We start from the raw sequence: 20,640 nt of genomic DNA, 5'->3' as shown, positions 1-20,640 counted from the left end.
AATCTGTTCTTTTGTCTGTATCCATGTATCTCTTACTTCCAAAACATTTACTGGACGTGTGAAATGAAATCTGTTCTTTTGTCTGTATCCATGTATCTCTTACTTCCAAAACATTTACTGGACGTGTGAAATGAAATCTGTTCTTTTGTCTGTATCCATGTATCTCTTACTTCCAAAACATTTACTGGACGTGTGAAATGAAATCTGTTCTTTTGTCTGTATCCATGTATCTCTTACTTCCAAAACATTTACTGGACGTGTGAAATGAAATCTGTTCTTTTGTCTGTATCCATGTATCTCTTACTTCCAAAACATTTACTGGACGTGTGAAATGAAATCTGTTCTTTTGTCTGTATCCATATATCTCTTACTTCCAAAACATTTACTGGACGTGTGAAATGAAATCTGTTCTTTGTCTGTATCTATGTATCTCTCTACTTCCAAAACATTTACTGGACGTGTGAAATGAAATCTGTTCTTTTGTCTGTATCCATGTATCTCTTACTTCCAAAACATTTACTGGACGTGTGAAATGAAATCTGTTCTTTGTCTGTATCTATGTATCTCTTACTTCCAAAACATTTACTGGACGTGTGAAATGAAATCTGTTCTTTTGTCTGTATCCATGTATCTCTTACTTCCAAAACATTTACTGGACGTGTGAAATGAAATCTGTTCTTTTGTCTGTATCCATGTATCTCTTACTTCCAAAACATTTACTGGACGTGTGAAATGAAATCTGTTCTTTTGTCTGTATCCATGTATCTCTTACTTCCAAAACATTTACTGGACGTGTGAAATGAAATCTGTTCTTTTGTCTGTATCCATGTATCTCTTACTTCCAAAACATTTACTGGACGTGTGAAATGAAATCTGTTCTTTTGTCTGTATCCATGTATCTCTTACTTCCAAAACATTTACTGGACGTGTGAAATGAAATCTGTTCTTTTGTCTGTATCCATATATCTCTTACTTCCAAAACATTTACTGGACGTGTGAAATGAAATCTGTTCTTTGTCTGTATCTATGTATCTCTCTACTTCCAAAACATTTACTGGACGTGTGAAATGAAATCTGCACTGTTCTTTTGTCTGTATCCATGTATCTCTTACTTCCAAAACATTTACTGGACGTGTGAAATGAAATCTGTTCTTTGTCTGTATCTATGTATCTCTCTATTTCCAAAACATTTACTGGACGTGTGAAATGAAATCTGTTCTTTGTCTGTATCTATGTATCTCTCTACTTCCAAAACATTTACTTGACGTGTGAAATGAAATCTGTTCTTTGTCTGTATCTATGTATCTCTCTACTTCCAAAACATTTACTGGACGTGTGAAATGAAATCTGTTCTTTTGTCTGTATCTATGTATCTCTTACTTCCAAAACATTTACTGGACGTGTGAAATGAAATCTGTTCTTTTGTCTGTATCTATGTATCTCTCTACTTCCAAAACATTTACTGGACGTGTGAAATGAAATCTGTTCTTTGTCTGTATCTATGTATCTCTCTACTTCCAAAACATTTACTGGACGTGTGAAATGAAATCTGTTCTTTTGTCTGTATCCATATATCTCTTACTTCCAAAACATTTACTGGACGTGTGAAATGAAATCTGTTCTTTGTCTGTATCTATGTATCTCTCTACTTCCAAAACATTTACTGGACGTGTGAAATGAAATCTGTTCTTTTGTCTGTATCCATGTATCTCTTACTTCCAAAACATTTACTGGACGTGTGAAATGAAATCTGTTCTTTGTCTGTATCTATGTATCTCTCTACTTCCAAAACATTTACTGGACGTGTGAAATGAAATCTGTTCTTTGTCTGTATCTATGTATCTCTCTACTTCCAAAACATTTACTTGACGTGTGAAATGAAATCTGTTCTTTGTCTGTATCTATGTATCTCTCTACTTCCAAAACATTTACTGGACGTGTGAAATGAAATCTGTTCTTTTGTCTGTATCTATGTATCTCTTACTTCCAAAACATTTACTGGACGTGTGAAATGAAATCTGTTCTTTTGTCTGTATCTATGTATCTCTCTACTTCCAAAACATTTACTGGACGTGTGAAATGAAATCTGTTCTTTTGTCTGTATCTATGTATCTCTCTACTTCCAAAACATTTACTGGACGTGTGAAATGAAATCTGTTCTTTTGTCTGTATCCATGTATCTCTTACTTCCAAAACATTTACTGGACGTGTGAAATGAAATCTGTTCTTTTGTCTGTATCTATGTATCTCTTACTTCCAAAACATTTACTGGACGTGTGAAATGAAATCTGTTCTTTTGTCTGTATCTATGTATCTCTCTACTTCCAAAACATTTACTGGACGTGTGAAATGAAATCTGTTCTTTTGTCTGTATCTATGTATCTCTCTACTTCCAAAACATTTACTTGACGTGTGAAATGAAATCTGTTCTTTGTCTGTATCTATGTATCTCTCTACTTCCAAAACATTTACTGGACGTGTGAAATGAAATCTGTTCTTTTGTCTGTATCTATGTATCTCTTACTTCCAAAACATTTACTGGACGTGTGAAATGAAATCTGTTCTTTTGTCTGTATCTATGTATCTCTCTACTTCCAAAACATTTACTGGACGTGTGAAATGAAATCTGTTCTTTTGTCTGTATCTATGTATCTCTCTACTTCCAAAACATTTACTGGACGTGTGAAATGAAATCTGTTCTTTTGTCTGTATCCATGTATCTCTTACTTCCAAAACATTTACTGGACGTGTGAAATGAAATCTGTTCTTTTGTCTGTATCTATGTATCTCTTACTTCCAAAACATTTACTGGACGTGTGAAATGAAATCTGTTCTTTTGTCTGTATCTATGTATCTCTCTACTTCCAAAACATTTACTGGACGTGTGAAATGAAATCTGTTCTTTGTCTGTATCCATGTATCTCTTACTTCCAAAACATTTACTGGACGTGTGAAATGAAATCTGTTCTTTGTCTGTATCTATGTATCTCTCTACTTCCAAAACATTTACTGGACGTGTGAAATGAAATCTGTTCTTTTGTCTGTATCCATGTATCTCTTACTTCCAAAACATTTACTGGACGTGTGAAATGAAATCTGTTCTTTTGTCTGTATCCATGTATCTCTTACTTCCAAAACATTTACTGGACGTGTGAAATGAAATCTGTTCTTTTGTCTGTATCCATGTATCTCTTACTTCCAAAACATTTACTGGACGTGTGAAATGAAATCTGTTCTTTTGTCTGTATCCATATATCTCTTACTTCCAAAACATTTACTGGACGTGTGAAATGAAATCTGTTCTTTGTCTGTATCTATGTATCTCTCTACTTCCAAAACATTTACTGGACGTGTGAAATGAAATCTGTTCTTTTGTCTGTATCCATGTATCTCTTACTTCCAAAACATTTACTGGACGTGTGAAATGAAATCTGTTCTTTGTCTGTATCTATGTATCTCTTACTTCCAAAACATTTACTGGACGTGTGAAATGAAATCTGTTCTTTTGTCTGTATCCATGTATCTCTTACTTCCAAAACATTTACTGGACGTGTGAAATGAAATCTGTTCTTTTGTCTGTATCCATGTATCTCTTACTTCCAAAACATTTACTGGACGTGTGAAATGAAATCTGTTCTTTTGTCTGTATCCATGTATCTCTTACTTCCAAAACATTTACTGGACGTGTGAAATGAAATCTGTTCTTTTGTCTGTATCCATGTATCTCTTACTTCCAAAACATTTACTGGACGTGTGAAATGAAATCTGTTCTTTTGTCTGTATCCATGTATCTCTTACTTCCAAAACATTTACTGGACGTGTGAAATGAAATCTGTTCTTTTGTCTGTATCCATATATCTCTTACTTCCAAAACATTTACTGGACGTGTGAAATGAAATCTGTTCTTTGTCTGTATCTATGTATCTCTCTACTTCCAAAACATTTACTGGACGTGTGAAATGAAATCTGTTCTTTTGTCTGTATCCATGTATCTCTTACTTCCAAAACATTTACTGGACGTGTGAAATGAAATCTGTTCTTTGTCTGTATCTATGTATCTCTCTACTTCCAAAACATTTACTGGACGTGTGAAATGAAATCTGTTCTTTGTCTGTATCTATGTATCTCTCTACTTCCAAAACATTTACTTGACGTGTGAAATGAAATCTGTTCTTTGTCTGTATCTATGTATCTCTCTACTTCCAAAACATTTACTGGACGTGTGAAATGAAATCTGTTCTTTTGTCTGTATCTATGTATCTCTTACTTCCAAAACATTTACTGGACGTGTGAAATGAAATCTGTTCTTTTGTCTGTATCCATGTATCTCTTACTTCCAAAACATTTACTGGACGTGTGAAATGAAATCTGTTCTTTTGTCTGTATCTATGTATCTCTTACTTCCAAAACATTTACTGGACGTGTGAAATGAAATCTGTTCTTTTGTCTGTATCTATGTATCTCTCTACTTCCAAAACATTTACTGGACGTGTGAAATGAAATCTGTTCTTTTGTCTGTATCTATGTATCTCTCTACTTCCAAAACATTTACTTGACGTGTGAAATGAAATCTGTTCTTTGTCTGTATCTATGTATCTCTCTACTTCCAAAACATTTACTGGACGTGTGAAATGAAATCTGTTCTTTTGTCTGTATCTATGTATCTCTTACTTCCAAAACATTTACTGGACGTGTGAAATGAAATCTGTTCTTTTGTCTGTATCTATGTATCTCTCTACTTCCAAAACATTTACTGGACGTGTGAAATGAAATCTGTTCTTTTGTCTGTATCTATGTATCTCTCTACTTCCAAAACATTTACTGGACGTGTGAAATGAAATCTGTTCTTTTGTCTGTATCCATGTATCTCTTACTTCCAAAACATTTACTGGACGTGTGAAATGAAATCTGTTCTTTTGTCTGTATCTATGTATCTCTTACTTCCAAAACATTTACTGGACGTGTGAAATGAAATCTGTTCTTTTGTCTGTATCTATGTATCTCTCTACTTCCAAAACATTTACTGGACGTGTGAAATGAAATCTGTTCTTTGTCTGTATCCATGTATCTCTTACTTCCAAAACATTTACTGGACGTGTGAAATGAAATCTGTTCTTTGTCTGTATCTATGTATCTCTCTACTTCCAAAACATTTACTGGACGTGTGAAATGAAATCTGTTCTTTTGTCTGTATCCATGTATCTCTTACTTCCAAAACATTTACTGGACGTGTGAAATGAAATCTGTTCTTTTGTCTGTATCTATGTATCTCTTACTTCCAAAACATTTACTGGACGTGTGAAATGAAATCTGTTCTTTTGTCTGTATCTATGTATCTCTCTACTTCCAAAACATTTACTGGACGTGTGAAATGAAATCTGTTCTTTTGTCTGTATCTATGTATCTCTCTACTTCCAAAACATTTACTGGACGTGTGAAATGAAATCTGTTCTTTGTCTGTATCTATGTATCTCTTACTTCCAAAACATTTACTGGACGTGTGAAATGAAATCTGTTCTTTTGTCTGTATCTATGTATCTCTTACTTCCAAAACATTTACTGGACGTGTGAAATGAAATCTGTTCTTTTGTCTGTATCTATGTATCTCTTACTACCAAAACATTTACTGGACGTGTGAAATGAAATCTGTTCTTTTGTCTGTATCTATGTATCTCTTACTTCCAAAACATTTACTGGACGTGTGAAATGAAATCTGTTCTTTGTCTGTATCCATGTATCTCTTACTTCCAAAACATTTACTGGACGTGTGAAATGAAATCTGTTCTTTTGTCTGTATCCATGTATCTCTTACTTCCAAAACATTTACTGGACGTGTGAAATGAAATCTGTTCTTTGTCTGTATCTATGTATCTCTTACTTCCAAAACATTTACTGGACGTGTGAAATGAAATCTGTTCTTTTGTCTGTATCCATGTATCTCTTACTTCCAAAACATTTACTGGACGTGTGAAATGAAATCTGTTCTTTGTCTGTATCTATGTATCTCTTACTTCCAAAACATTTACTTGACGTGTGAAATGAAATCTGTTCTTTTGTCTGTATCCATGTATCTCTTACTTCCAAAACATTTACTGGACGTGTGAAATGAAATCTGTTCTTTTGTCTGTATCTATGTATCTCTTACTTCCAAAACATTTACTGGACGTGTGAAATGAAATCTGTTCTTTTGTCTGTATCTATGTATCTCTTACTTCCAAGGGAGACGTAACTAACGAAAATGTCGAAGCCCATCTTTACATTATAAGCTAAACCAAATGTGTCCTAGAAACCTTGGACACCTCACCTAGCTGCCTTATCACTGCACCTAGCTGCCTTATCACTGCACCTAGCTGCCTTATCACTGCACATAGCTGCCTTATCACTGCACCTAGCTGCCTTATCACTGCACCTAGCTGCCTTATCACTGCACCTAGCTCCTGTTATGGGACAGTCGAACCTCGTCTTTTTAAGTATAACCTAGCGTCTTCAGACTAACAGCAATCGGTGAATTCAAATCCTCAATGTGTCTATATTTAGAACAACAGGCTGAGGCTAACGACACATTTACAACAAAATACTACAACCTGGGAATGTTCAGGACATTTAGAAAACCTAAGGAAATCTAATGTCACAACAGTGATTCTTTTACAAACATATAGTCTCATGGAGGCATGTCCTATAAGAATTGCAAATCATTTTTGTAAAGGTACTGAACACAAATACAATAAAAAGTCGATGTCATTTATTGTCAGCCAATTCTTCAAAGACAATGTCATCAGCTGTGGCTTTTTTTTTTTACAAGAAAGGTAAACAAGAAAAACAGAATAAATATTTTCTTGTTTTAAAAAAAAAAAAGCTAATACGAAGTGTAAATGTATCAATTTGTTTGGTTCAGTCATGTCATACATTTTGTAGTAGATCTAGACCAACACCAATAAATGTGTGCGATTTAGAAATATCTTTACCTTCTATTCTTTTGTTTAGCACTACTTCATGCTTTTAGCTTTATCACTACGCTGTGATCCTATCACTTTCTCACTACGCTGTGATCCTATCACTTTCTCACTACGCCATGATCCTATCACTTTCTCACTACGCTGTGATCCTATCACTTTCTCACTACGCTGTGATCCTATCACTTTCTCACTACGCTGTGATCCTATCACTTTCTCACTACGCTGTGATCCTATCACTTTCTTTCTACGCCATGATCCTATCACTTTCTCACTACGCTGTGATCCTATCACTTTCTCACTACGCCATGATCCTATCACTTTCTCACTACGATGTGATCCTGTCACTTTCTCACTACGCTGTGATCCTATCACTTTCTCACTACGCTGTCATCCTATCACTTTCTCACTACACCATGATCCTATCACTTTCTCACTACGATGTGATCCTATCACTTTCTCACTACGCCGTGATCCTATCACTTTCTCACTACGCCGTGATCCTATCACTTTCTCACTACGCCATGATCCTATCACTTTCTCACTACGATGTGATCCTATCACTTTCTCACTACGCTGTGATCCTATCACTTTCTCACTACGCTGTGATCCTATCACTTTCTCACTACGCTGTGATCCTATCACTTTCTCACTACGCTGTGATCCTATCACTTTCTCACTACGCTGTGATCCTATCACTTTCTCACTACGCTGTGATCCTTTCACTTTCTCACTACGCTGTGATCCTATCACTTTCTCACTACGCCATGATCCTATCACTTTCTCACTACGCCATGATCCTATCACTTTCTCACTACGCTTTGATCCTATCACTTTCTCATTACGCTGTGGTCCTATCACTTTCTCACTACGCTGTGGTCCTATCACTTTCTCACTACGCTGTGATCCTATCACTTTCTCACTACGCTGTGATCCTATCACTTTCTCTTTACGCTGTGATCCTATCACTTTCTCACTAAGCCATGATCCTATCACTTTCTCACTACGCCATGATCCTATCACTTTCTCACTACGCCATGATCCTATCACTTTCTTACTACGATGTGATCCTATCACTTTCTCACTACGCTGTGATCCTAGCATTAGTCTGGACCAGTTAGGGAAATGGGAGGGGGAGAGAAAGAAAAAAGATTTCTGTCTGAATTACCGTAGTCCCTTTTTGAAAGCATTCATTAAAAAATGGGAAGGAACGATCTGAATTCGATTTCATGACTCTCCAACATACTGACCACTCTGCTAGCTATGCGCCTATGAAAATAGAAGATTTTATAGTTATCTATTGTTTGTTAAAAACTTACTTAAAAGTGGCGACCTATAAAAAGGACTAATTAAGCTTATACCACCACTTCAGTCAAGAAAATTTATTTCCCTTGTTTGAGATGCCAAACAAAATAATTAATTACCAATAGTTAATTTAACTAATTGTTGTTTTTTTTTTATTGATTTTTGTATTATCAGGTAAAAGAAATAATTGTGCGAAATTTTAGCTTGATTCGAGATTTTGTGTCGGAGTTACAAACTTTTTACCGAACAGAATGAGTTTGTACAACCTGAAGTATAGGCTCGTGTTTTATAAATCCATACATCCGTTTTAGATGGAACTGCTGTAGTACTAATGAACTTGTTCAGAGTGAAAGGTTGGCTAGAATAAATTTTGTGTGTGTTGATTTCAACAAGACTCTTTTCTCCTGGGTTAGATCTTTGCAAGTCAATGTCATAGAGCCAAAGCTGCAATTCAAATTGTTTCCTGTTAACAGAACGTTAACAGTGGTGACACGTGACATAGATTCTGCCTCTAAAATTCAGCTCTTGTCTCGATAGCTCATGTATTTACGATAGCTCATGTATTTACGATAGCTCATGTATTTACGATAGCTCATGTATTTACGATAGCTCATGTATTTACGATATCTCATGCATTTACGATAGCTCATGTATTTACGATAGCTCATGTATTTACGATATCTCATGCATTTACGATAGCTCATGCATTTACGATAGCTCATGTATTTACGATAGCTCATGTATTTACGATATCTCATGCATTTACGATAGCTCATGTATTTACGATATCTCATGCATTTACGATAGCTCATGTATTTATGTATTTACGAATTCTCGCGTTTGATCTGTTAAACTTCAGTTTAAATTCATACAAACTAAAAATATTTCTTGTGTTTTCAGATGAAATGAAACGGCGACGTGAATTTTATGAAAAGTTAAAGCAGACAGGTAAAAAGCATTTTTCTCTTCTGTCTGTTGGAAAACACACATACACACACACACACATGTATATACTTTGTACTCTGTAACACACATCTACAACTGAGATAAAGTTATTCTCCTGTATTTTGTCTTTTATGGTCAGCGATGTACAATAGAATATAGAACTCATGTGGACCAGGAGGCGGTTCATTGTCATGTAAAATAAATAATACAATTAAAATAAAAACGCTTATAATAAAACGTTTAGTATGTGTTAAAGGGAAATTCACACACAACACTTTTATTTTTTTTATATTTTATTTTTACTTTTTAGTTTAGTTTTGTGTTTTAATTTTAATTATTCTCACCGGTAGCTAGTGACGATAAGTTTCAATTAATCTATTGCAGTGTTTCCCAAATTTTGTTCCGCCGGAACCCAAAATGTTCCACAAAATACTGAAATAATTAACTAGTAGGCCACCACATGAATTAATTTCTCTAAAAAAAAAATAAGCAAAGTGTTCCGCTAAATATTCAGAATGTGCGCAGTGTTGCGTCAAGGAAAACTTTGACCTAGAGTAATAAGATTCCTTTTCAAAGGTAGTTCGAACCAACGATATTCTTGACATCTTTCTTGGATCCACCCCTCTGCTCTACCCTCCTCCTCTCCACATGGATGGCTCTCTTGTAGGATCTGAGCGAGCTCCTTGTCTGCTTCTAGAATAACATAAATAGATGTGCATTCCTCCTTGACCTGAGAACTCTGTAGGGCCGATAGTTGCTCTGTGCCAGTGGTCGAAGGATTGAACTGGTTAACATTGGGACGTAACAAAATGTACTCACACACAATATCAACACACCAACTGCTCAGCAAATCTTGGTTGAAACACTGAGGGATGTGGATTTTTTAAAAATACGCTTTGCACATTCCATTTTGAAAACAACAATTGGCTGTCAGAGGACCTAAAAGTAATTGAAGGTGAACTTTTAGTTTGTGAGATTAAGACTTGAAAACAGGCAGATCTAGCTTCTTCCGGGTCCATCCAAAAGACATTGATTCATGAGTTTACCGACAACGTATGTCTTACTTGTGACTACATTGTAATTATTAAACAAGTTTATAAGACGTCCAACAGCTGTCTTATGCAGAGCTGCATTGTTTCTTGCTGCCATCTCTCTCTCTCTCTTTCTCTCTCAATCTACCTCTCTTTCTTTGTGCCTCTCTTTCTCTCTCTCTCTCTGTCTCTCTCTACCTCTCTTTCTCTGTATCTCTCTCTGTCTCTGTCTCTCTCTATCTTTCTGTCTCTCTGGTGCCTTTGCCCTTCAAAAACATCAGTCAGTTTTTGTTTTCCCTAATGTTTAGAGTGAGAGAGTGTCTCTAGTTTAAACTTAAAGTCTCATTTGTTTCTTACACAGACAAAAAAGTGTGGACATGCAGTTCCCCTGAAGGAGAGCTTGGAGACAGGATTATCTTCTCCCAGGATGAAGAGTTCAGTATCTCTATCGAGTTCTCTCCCGAGTAAGTGAAACATTTTGAAGTTCAACAAACATTTCAGCAAGATCAGATACAACATTTTTTTTTTAATATTTTTTTTAGAAAAGGTAATCCTCTAATCCTATGTATTTGTCTTTTTCAGTGGGCAGCCAGTCAAAGAAACTACAACAACCTTACAGAAAAAACACAAATGCACTGTAAGTTGCTAGTCCCTCTAGACAGTGTATATTGAATGTAATACTATTGGTGTGTCATGACCTAGACATTACATTATGTTCAACAGTTTGATTTGATTCTATTTCTGTTGTTTAGTACCAGCCTGAGAAACGCTACCTTAAATGCCCTGCAGCTCTCAGAGTTGAACACCTGAAAAAGTTCATTCGGTCCAAGTTTTCCTTACCTCCAAACATACAGGTAATGTTAGCAGCAAGGGGTTGCATTCCTGGCATGTTCAGTTATCTCAGCCCCCCCCCCCCCTTTTTTTTTTAGCACTACATAAAACTGTGAAGATTACATTGAGTTCGGCTTTGAATGTATGCAGTAACAGTTACTAGGACAAAAATTAAAACTATTTTAGAGTGTGCTCTTATTGAACTCTCTACACTTTATAAGCAATGAAAGAGTTCTTATCTTTTTACAATACCTCTATTCAAGTCACATATTTGGAATGGGGGGCTGGGCATGGTTCTCAAAAAAAAAAAGCTCTAACGATTTTTCTAGAAATGTAACAGTTGATGTATATAGGTCGGAAAAGAATGACTTGCTCGTTGGACACACTTTGAAAATTCTAGTTCGACCATTACAATTTTTCAAAGTATAAAAAAAAATTATTTAAATTCGGCTAAAGGTTTAAAAAAAAACATATTTTCTTCAACAGACTCAAAGTCTTTTGATATTTCTGCATGTAGGCCCTATTCAGTCAAGAATTTAATAAATTGATATTATGGAACATATAAAGGCTTATCATTAAAATATTATATAGTAGATTAGTACATTTCCTAAACCAGGGTTTTTTTTTTCTGTGTGTGTGTGTGTGGGGGGGGATGAATGGGTCAATGTAGAAAAAATTTCCTTTTTTTTTTAAAATCTAAAATTCATTTGTTATTAAGAACAAAATATTACTCTTCCATAAGTTGTATAAAGTAGGTATTGTCTTCCTTGTACATGAGTATTTTTTTTAAGATTTGATGAACTCATGCAAGGGAAGAGTTACTTAGATTTGCTGGGTACCTTGTAGCATAATATAAACAAAAACAATACCTCATTATGTGCCTGTGATCTAGATTTTAAAAAAATTATTAATTAATTATAGTTTTTGACAAATAATTTTTTTGTTGCTTTGCCCTCAGATTGATTTATTTCAAGAGAAAGAACCATTGTGTGACACCTACACTTTGATGGATGTAGCTTACATTCACATGTGGAAGAGGGTACGTCTGTAGGATCTGTCAGTCATGCATTAGTTGACTTGTCTAGCTTTTCTTAGATCATTCAGTCATGCATTAGATGACTTGTCTAGCTTTTCTTAGATCATTCAGTCATGCATTAGATGACTTGTCTAGTTTTGCAGTAGAATGATACTCTTTCTTGTCCCTCTTCCCTAGGACTGTGTTCTCCGACTGTTCTACTCCTTCTATGAGATACCACCAAAGATTAGAAAGTTGGAGACAGTGAGTGTCATTGAAAAGGTCAACAAGAAAAACAAAGAGAAGAAAGAAGAGAAAACACAGAAGAGAAAAACTGAGAGAAAGTCCAAGACTAAGAAAGAGAAAAACAAAAAGCAGTGCAAAGTGGCAGATTCTGTCAGCTCTAATAATGATTCTGTTGGCCAGGTACAGACCAAACCAAATGGCCAGGTACAGACCAAACCAAATGGCCAGGTACAGACCAAACCAAATGGTCAGAAGTTGAAAAGGAAGCATTTAGACACACAACCTGGTGAGACTGATCTTCAGCCTCCAAAATTGACAAAAAACAGTTTAAATGGGCTTTCTGTACATTCTAAAGGGCCACCATTTAAACAAAAGTCCAACGTAGAGTGCACCTCGTATTCTATAATCCAGTCGTCCAATGTAAAAGAGAAATCTAAGAGTGTCAAAGAGCCAAGCAAAGACAAAACGTCTCTGAAAATGTTGATCAAATCTTCTCACTTAAAACCAGCCAAGGAGGTCAAGAAGCAACAGGTGGTCAAGGCCACCTTACTTTCAAACAAACCCAATCTCTTTGAAAGAATGGGATCCTTAACCAAGTGTTCACTGACTGACCAAGTCAACGCATCTGATTCCTCCACACTATTGAACCACATAACTCATAAACAAAGTAAAAAGCTGAAAGTGAAAGATAAAAAGTGTAATAAGTCTCAAAAAGAGTTCAAGTCAGCAGTCAGCAATACAGAGCAAAATGGTAAATCTAAAGAAAAACAAGACATAGTGATGGAGACTAAACTCAGCCCTGGTAACAGGCAGGTTGTTGTAGATGCTGCTGGCAAAATAGTTGAAGCTTGTTCACCAGCTTCAGTCAAGTCAGAACTGAAACCAGAGCTTCCTTCAGAAAGTAGGCCTACTGAATTTCAGTGCCTTAACTTGGATAGCACTGATGTTCTGCTATCAGGTCATAAACAAGAGCTCCCATTGGCCATTCATGGACAAGGTTCAACTGGTGCTGAAGGGGTGTCTGAAGTTTTATCTTCAGAGCAGTATCAACCTTCTCCAACTGACTTGCAAAAGTATGCAAAGAACACAGCAAGAAACAAGTCAAAAGAAGAAGCTAAAACTGAATGCCCAGCAACTTCCTCAGATGTTTTTCAGAAACTTTCACTCAAGGAAGAAATAGTGTCTCAAACTCAAGTTGTTGTCAAAGATGACAATGACAGTGGCATTGAAACTGACAGTCAGAAATCTGTCACTCCGGAACACAACATACCTTTTGTCACAAATGAGATAATGACTGTTGTCAGTTTAGATAGCAAACAATCTGTGATTTCAAATGATAAAAAGTCAGGGATCACACATGACAAGAAAAAAACAGACATTTTAACATCCAATAGAAAGTCTGAGACTCCCATTAGCAACAGAATCCCAGCAGTGAGTAAAAGTGCCCCAAAATCTGATGTTATAAACAGTTCTAAATCTTCTGTCCTGAGTCATGACAACAGGTCACCTTGTATTTCTACAGACAGCAGAATGTTCGGGAGAACAATGGAAGAAAAAGTGTTGTCATTGGCTATTGAAAACAAGATGTCATCTAGTTCTTTTGATAACAAACTTTCTGTCATTTCAGCAGACAACAAGCAGTCTATTTCTTCCGACCACCAAGTGTCTGGGCTGGATACAGACAATACAATTAAGGTGGACATTAAAGAAGATTCCAAAATATCCCCTCAAGATATAAAATACATTGACAAAGAACTTGTCAAGCAGGAAACTGGGTTTCCAGAGAAGTGTAAAGTAGAAAGCAAAGGACATTTGAATACTTTGGAAACCAAAGAGAGTCAAGTTGGTGAGAATGAAAAAAGTCTTTTATTAAATGGTTCCTCTGTACATTGTCTTCAGACTAAGGTGGTCGAGAACAATAATGATATCACTGTTGTTAAAGACTCAGTTTCGCCTACAGAGATCACAGTGTCTGCAACTGACCAAGAATCTCAAGGCATTGTAAAGTCATCTTCCCCAAAGAAGCAGACAGTCAGCTTACAGAAAGTAGACTCTGGTGTTTCTAGTCAGGCAAAGTCACTCAGTAATGGGGTTCTTTCTTTGCAATCATTGCCAGAACCTCCTAGACTTGTTACTGCAGGATGCTCTGTTTCCCTTACCATTGCTTCCATTGTTTCAACATCCAACACTGCCGTGAGTCCTTCCACCATAAGCCTGTCTGGGGCCAAGTTGGCCAGTTCTTACACCACCAATACCTCCTCGATATCTTCAGTTGGTAACACACTTATTTCCACCACAGCTAGCAACACAAAACCAACAGTGACTTCAATACAGAAAGTGGATTTATCTCCAGAAACATGTGAAGTTCAGAGACCAAAAGACCTGTCCAACACGGGGCCCAAATCTATGGCTTCTGCCCCAGGGAAGAGTAAAGAGAAACAGCATGACAACATGACCAGATCGTCTTCAGTGCCACCTGTCTCCATCTCAGCTTTGTTTAGCAATGGCTCCAATCATCCTTCAGGCAAATCAGCTCCCACCTCATCCATCCATTCCACGGCTCCATCTATAGCCAACACTTTCCTCATCGCACCTCCCATTCCCTCTGTTGAACCATTGTCAAGGTCTTCACCTCATTGTGAACAGAACACATCTACAATTCCTAAAGAAGCTATAAATGTTGACAATTTCTTATTCGACACCAAACCTTCGGAAAAAGATTCTCCCAAACCAGAGATGAACTCAAAACCACGTCAACTGTCTCCTCCAATAAAACAGCCACCAAAGAATATTTTAAAGGCCAAGCCCATTTCATCACCCGAGGAGCCTCGAAGCTCCGTGGAGGCCCAGCTGACTGCTATGCATCAGCTTCCCAAAACTATATCTCAAACGTCAAAGTCGTACTCCTCTGTTGCCCGATCTGCTTCATCCTCCTCAGCTTCGTCCAGCAGATCCAACAGCAGTGTGATACAGACCACAAAGATTAGCACTTTGATTCCAAAGTCTAATTCCATCAGCTCCAAGTCGAGCATGTACACCAAGTCTTTCTCATACCCAACCAACATAAACAGTGTCCCGTCTTCAAGGAGTTTCCTGCACTCTGCCATGCCGCATCCTTTGCCTCGGAATGATCTGTCAGCCATCATTAACGGCACTGTGAGCGCAGTGAACTACCAACGCGCCATGAGCAAAGCCTCCCTGGCACACTCTACCCCCAAACCTACTATCCCATCTTCTCCTCTTACTCATCCTCCAAGAACGTCGACCAAGCACGGTGCTAAAGACGGGGAGAGTAAACATGAAAAGACCTCAAAAAGTAAGAGTATTCCCCCTTTGACAATCCCAAAGGCTACCTTGGGCAGCACAACTCTGAAGCTGCAACGGTCGCCTGGCTCCACTGACCACTACATCTTTGCTCCGGCGGCAAGTCCATTTGGACTAAGTGGTCACCACAGTGGGGAAAAGGGCAAAAGCAGTAAAGAGAAACACAATTCCAGGACCCTATCATCTCCAGCCCTGTCCTCTAAAGAGAGTGTGTACGCTGCTGGGGGAGGTGAGAGACAGCGTGTACCAACTATAAAAATATCAGATATCAATAGAAATCCTATCATCGTGGACAGTGGTCTCAATAACCACCTCACACCCCAGTACAGGGCTTACAGCTCCGCCACCGCTGGTTCGCGTGCACCTGTAGAAAATGGATCCAGCCGAAACCACCTACGAGCAGGGAGTGAGTGCGGCTCGCCCAACACTGGGAATGAGCGGTCAGCTCGCGAGACCAGACGACCATCAGACTCTGAGCTGTTGATGAACCACTGCTACGGTTACACCACAGCTGACCTTCTGTTCAACGGGTTTAAACTGCCCTCACAATCCCATCCCAAGTTTCCTGATCTCCACTATGATACAGATGCCATGCCTTTGGATTATTCCCAGTCTTCATCTAAATCTTAAACATCTGTTGGTACTCGGATTTACATGAGTGAATTATGTATGGACTTGACTGCCATGTTTAGTACTTTGAAAGAAGCTTTGTGCTTGATTTGTTACTATATCACTGTTGACATTGACCTGTCAGGTCAAGGATAAGACACTAACTGAAATAATATTGTGATAAGTTATTTTATATGATGCTCTTATTTTGTTGTCTTTTGGTTGCACGCCTCCCTTCCCATTCTTGTTTGTAGATTGTATTCATTATGTGCCACTGCATGGGCTGTTATCTCTTGGAATGGACTTAGTATTATCTTTGGTGTAGCCTGTTCTTATTCTAGTCTTTATTGAACCTGTCAGTGGCCCAAAATGTGTCTAGCCAATGATGTGCACTATTAGAGATAAAGGGATGCTGTTATTGACTACTTCAGTTTAGTAATGACAAACTCATCTAGGTGGTAGCAACATTTAGGAGATAGCAACAATCAAGTTTCAATTCACTTGGACTTTTTTTTTTTTTGTGGGTGGGTTGGGGGGGGGGGGGGCTTTTGGTGTAACAGGAGCAGCATCTAGTTAGATTAGACTTGAGTCTCTTTGACATTGGTTCAGTCCGATCAATAGGAGAGTCCTCCAGTCCACCACTTTCATGTACAGACAGAACAGTTCCAGCACGTCTACCTGTGAAACACATTCCTGGACATTTAGAAACTGTGATCCAAATGAACACCTTTTTTTTTTTTTGTAATTTATTGAGCAAAACACCGTGGCAAAGTTGTGGACTTCATACATTAAACAATAGTCCAAGCGAACTAGGTACCTACTTATGCACTAGGGACAAAGCATTGTTTTATTGTTGTATTTGTGTCTGGTTAGTAAGTCTTTTCAGAGACTTTGTCAAAGACCATTAAAACGTTTAGTTTAATATACTCAGTATGTAAATGGCAATTGATAGTGTAGACTTGTTGTTCTGTTTGATCAAAACTAATACATAAAGAAGCCTCCGAAGTATTACTAAGAAATGAACACATTTAGTGAGCACGTCTTCAACTAGTTCATGTCATCATGTTTTGAAAGGGAACATGTTCCTACCTTTCTAAACTTGACCCTAGGAAAACTTTCTAAATCTGTGTTAAGGACCAGAGACGATAACGGCTTTGTCCACGATGTTAGATTGTCACATCACTAGAGTCCCCCCTCCCCCCTTTTTTTTAAATCAGCTTTTAAAGGCCCCATTTGTTGTTGTTTTATAGCACTATACCTTTTTTTTTTCATCTGGTTTTTAAAAGTTTTTATCGCTCTTTCTGTCTTTCTTTTCTTTTTCTCCTGTTTTTTTTTAAATTCTTCCTCGCTCGTGTCTCTGTATAGATCCTGCGCTGTCTCTCTCTCTCTCTCTCTCTCTCTCTCTCCAAACAGAACAGTCCAACAGCTCCTGTACTCTAGCAATTGTTTCTTTGCTAGCCCTATAGAGTTCATTCATCTTGGTGAATGTCTGGAAGACCTGCATTGTCTTGCCCAAGAACTAAAGGATGTCATTAGTACTACTGTTTTAACCCAAGACTACACTATTTATTCAAATGTTGTCCAAAGAACCTTTCTATTTATTTATTTATTATACTCGTTATTTAATGTATCACTGCTTTAGTGTGTGCTTTCTGTTAGCCCCGTGTCTTGATGGCCTGTGTCTTGATGGCCTGTCACATGATCCCTAGGGCTGCAGGAAATGTGGCCTGGAACACACGCCTTTGTTTTGTTGATGTATGGTATTTCAACATGCCACGTCGGTTAATACTTAATGAGGAATGAAACCTCGGCACATGAAGGGCCGGTTCATCAAGATGTGAGGCCGCATGTTGAAAAGTTTGTCTGTATGACTTCTAGACCCGGAAGTAAAATGTTTGTATATTTTTCCTAAGTGATTAGCTTCTAATAGCTGTGTTCACATTAATAACCCAATAGCTACTGACGTCAGATCGGCAAGACTTCGGGGGTGAGGAAGACATTTGTTTCTATTTCCTGATTTTCCCTTTATCATTGTTAAAATGTATGCTTGTCACTGATTGGCCGAAAATAAGTGGCACGTGGTGTCATTGATAAACCCAAACAGAAATAAGGTGATGATGTATTTAGCAGATGAGTGGATTTATGGGCAGACCAGAACTTTATATATATTCCCAGTGATCCAAAGTGTACGATGTGTAGGCATGTATGTGTGTATGGTGTATGTGTGTATTGTTTGTTAGCTGTACGCCCGGTCTGTGGAAATGAGCTATGCAGTACGTGCTGTGTGTGTGTGAACACGTTTTGTTTTTGTTTCCTCGCGTTATCTTGTTTCTAATTTGTTCTGACACTAGCATTGACTTGTTCTAGTGGAGAATGTTCCAGAAAGAACAGGTTTGGTTTAGATCGAGGTTATTAGGACGTTTTCTCTTGCGGTAAATGATCTCTTGTAGTCATTGTATTTTTTATGTGAACCATCGTTTTATGTTTATTTGGTAACATACTGGCCAATGGTTTCATCTCATATGTTTCCTGCTTGTTCATTGAAACACAGAGTATACTGTCACTGTACAGACAGACATGTGTTTAGGCATGTTGTTATTGTACCAGAAGTTCTGATCCGCTGACCGATGGTTTCATGAGACAGGTGGCGCCACAAATTTTGTTCCTGGCACTCAGACGTTGTAGCAACTAGTTGGGTGACGTTAGTTTAATGGTGACTTCCTCAGTGTCGGTCTCTTCACATTTCTTCCCTATTGGTTTCTGTCTTACTGCTATTCTCCATGCTAAGTCTGCCTATAAGATGTCTACTTTCAAATTAGAAGGCACCAGATTGACAGTGCTTCTTAAATGTTTGGATAATAATCTGGACATTGTATCATGTTTTATTGTTACTTTATAAGAAATACATCAGTTTTTGGATTGGCCACTTCCGTGCAGGACTGAAACATAGTCTTATGATTGGGTTTACTCTAAAGACAGCAGTTTTGTTCATCTTTTGGTATTTGAACAAGTTGGTCTTATCACGAATGTTGACATCATAGAAGGACGTAAGATTTGTCAGGTTGATCCTGGAGAGTGGTTGTGATTGAAGCTTATCAAAGACACTGGGAGGAGACTTCTCTTCACTTGTTTATTTTACTTTGGTACAAAACAATTTTCTCTGATAACAGCATCTGTGTAATGCATGTCTTATCAGAGGGAGAGAGTACTGGAGATCGTATCCCCATTGTAGACATACATTGGTATTAATGATGTCTATTGATTGGTTGTCGACACTGGCACGGAGGTAGTCTGTGGAAGTTGTACCAAGATAACGAGCAGGCGGGATTGGTTATTGACCTAGTTGGCATTCACTTGGTCTACCCAAGAACTGTGTGGTCACTGAGACAGTCACTGTGTCTTGAGGTCATTGGTATAACTGTCTTCTGGTAACCACGTTCACGTCACTGTGTTATTGTCATGTAGGTATAAAACAGAAAAACAATATGGATTACTATTTTTGTTTAAACAAGTGTTAAACTCATCAACATACTAAAAACATTTTTTTTTGTTGGTTTCAAACAACGACTCAGACTTTTTCTAGGTCTGGGTCTAGCTCTCTCTGTCGTACAAAGTTTCAATTAATGTAAGGTAGCGTATCCAGATTCAACTCCTAAAGATGCTGCTCTGTCACATTCGTAACCACGTGTTTCTGTGTAAGTGTAGCTTGGCTGACATGACGTCATAGCAGCCATAGATTTGAGAGTTTAGTCTCCTTCACCTGTGTTTCCACCCACTGGGAGATAGCCCATCTGGCCGTCACGTCATGTGCTTGTCGTGGCGTAGTGCTATCGATTTTCATTTGTCTCCCCCCTCCCTTCCAGCCAACATCGTGATCATTAGCCCCCTGGCTTTGTAATACAGCTCACACTTGCCCCCACCCCCCTCATTTGTTGCTCGCCCATCACGTGTTTGGACTTACAACATTCTCTTCTCGCTACCAAACATACCATTGGATAGTCCGATAGTGTTGATGCACAGTGTCTGCAGGGCTGTGAACTAGTATCAGTGCCGGACTTGGAATTACTTTCATATACCTAATCAAATAATAGTGAAACGTGTTTGTACCACTTTTAAGATGATTCTACTTTTTGAATTGTAGCCACTGGTCATTTTGTTGTGATTTTATATATGTAATTGTCAGATTCTGAAATACCATAGAAAAGTGTTAGGTCCAATGGACCGCTTTCTGCTGTACAGGTTGATGTTATAACGTGATGGAATGGTCTTATTGCATTTAACCATGAGTCAATTGGTCTGTCTTCTTTATGTTCTGGGATGTATGTATTAGAGAAATGTGGCGGTACACTTGATTGAATGATGCTATTGCCTCCAAGTCCTA

The 20,640-nt window shown here is 37.7% G+C and overlaps 1 protein-coding gene across 1 annotated transcript in view; it reads left to right on the top strand.

The window, feature by feature from the left end:
* Positions 1-17,573, top strand: part of LOC106078004 (mucin-2-like) — a 49,614-nt gene extending 32,041 nt beyond the window's left edge. The window contains exons 5-10 of the mRNA XM_056028784.1: positions 9,159-9,206; positions 10,596-10,698; positions 10,817-10,871; positions 10,987-11,088; positions 12,024-12,104; positions 12,279-17,573. Coding sequence (XP_055884759.1) covers positions 9,159-9,206; positions 10,596-10,698; positions 10,817-10,871; positions 10,987-11,088; positions 12,024-12,104; positions 12,279-16,280 — 4,391 coding nt within the window. The 3' untranslated portion in view covers positions 16,281-17,573. The remainder of the gene's footprint in view (positions 1-9,158; positions 9,207-10,595; positions 10,699-10,816; positions 10,872-10,986; positions 11,089-12,023; positions 12,105-12,278) is intronic.
* Positions 17,574-20,640: the final 3,067 nt, after the last annotated feature.

This window comes from Biomphalaria glabrata, chromosome 1, assembly GCF_947242115.1.
Source record: "Biomphalaria glabrata chromosome 1, xgBioGlab47.1, whole genome shotgun sequence".
Taxonomy (NCBI): domain Eukaryota; kingdom Metazoa; phylum Mollusca; class Gastropoda; family Planorbidae; genus Biomphalaria; species Biomphalaria glabrata.
Note: the sequence above shows the minus strand (reverse complement) of the source record. Positions and strands in the feature narration are given on the sequence as shown.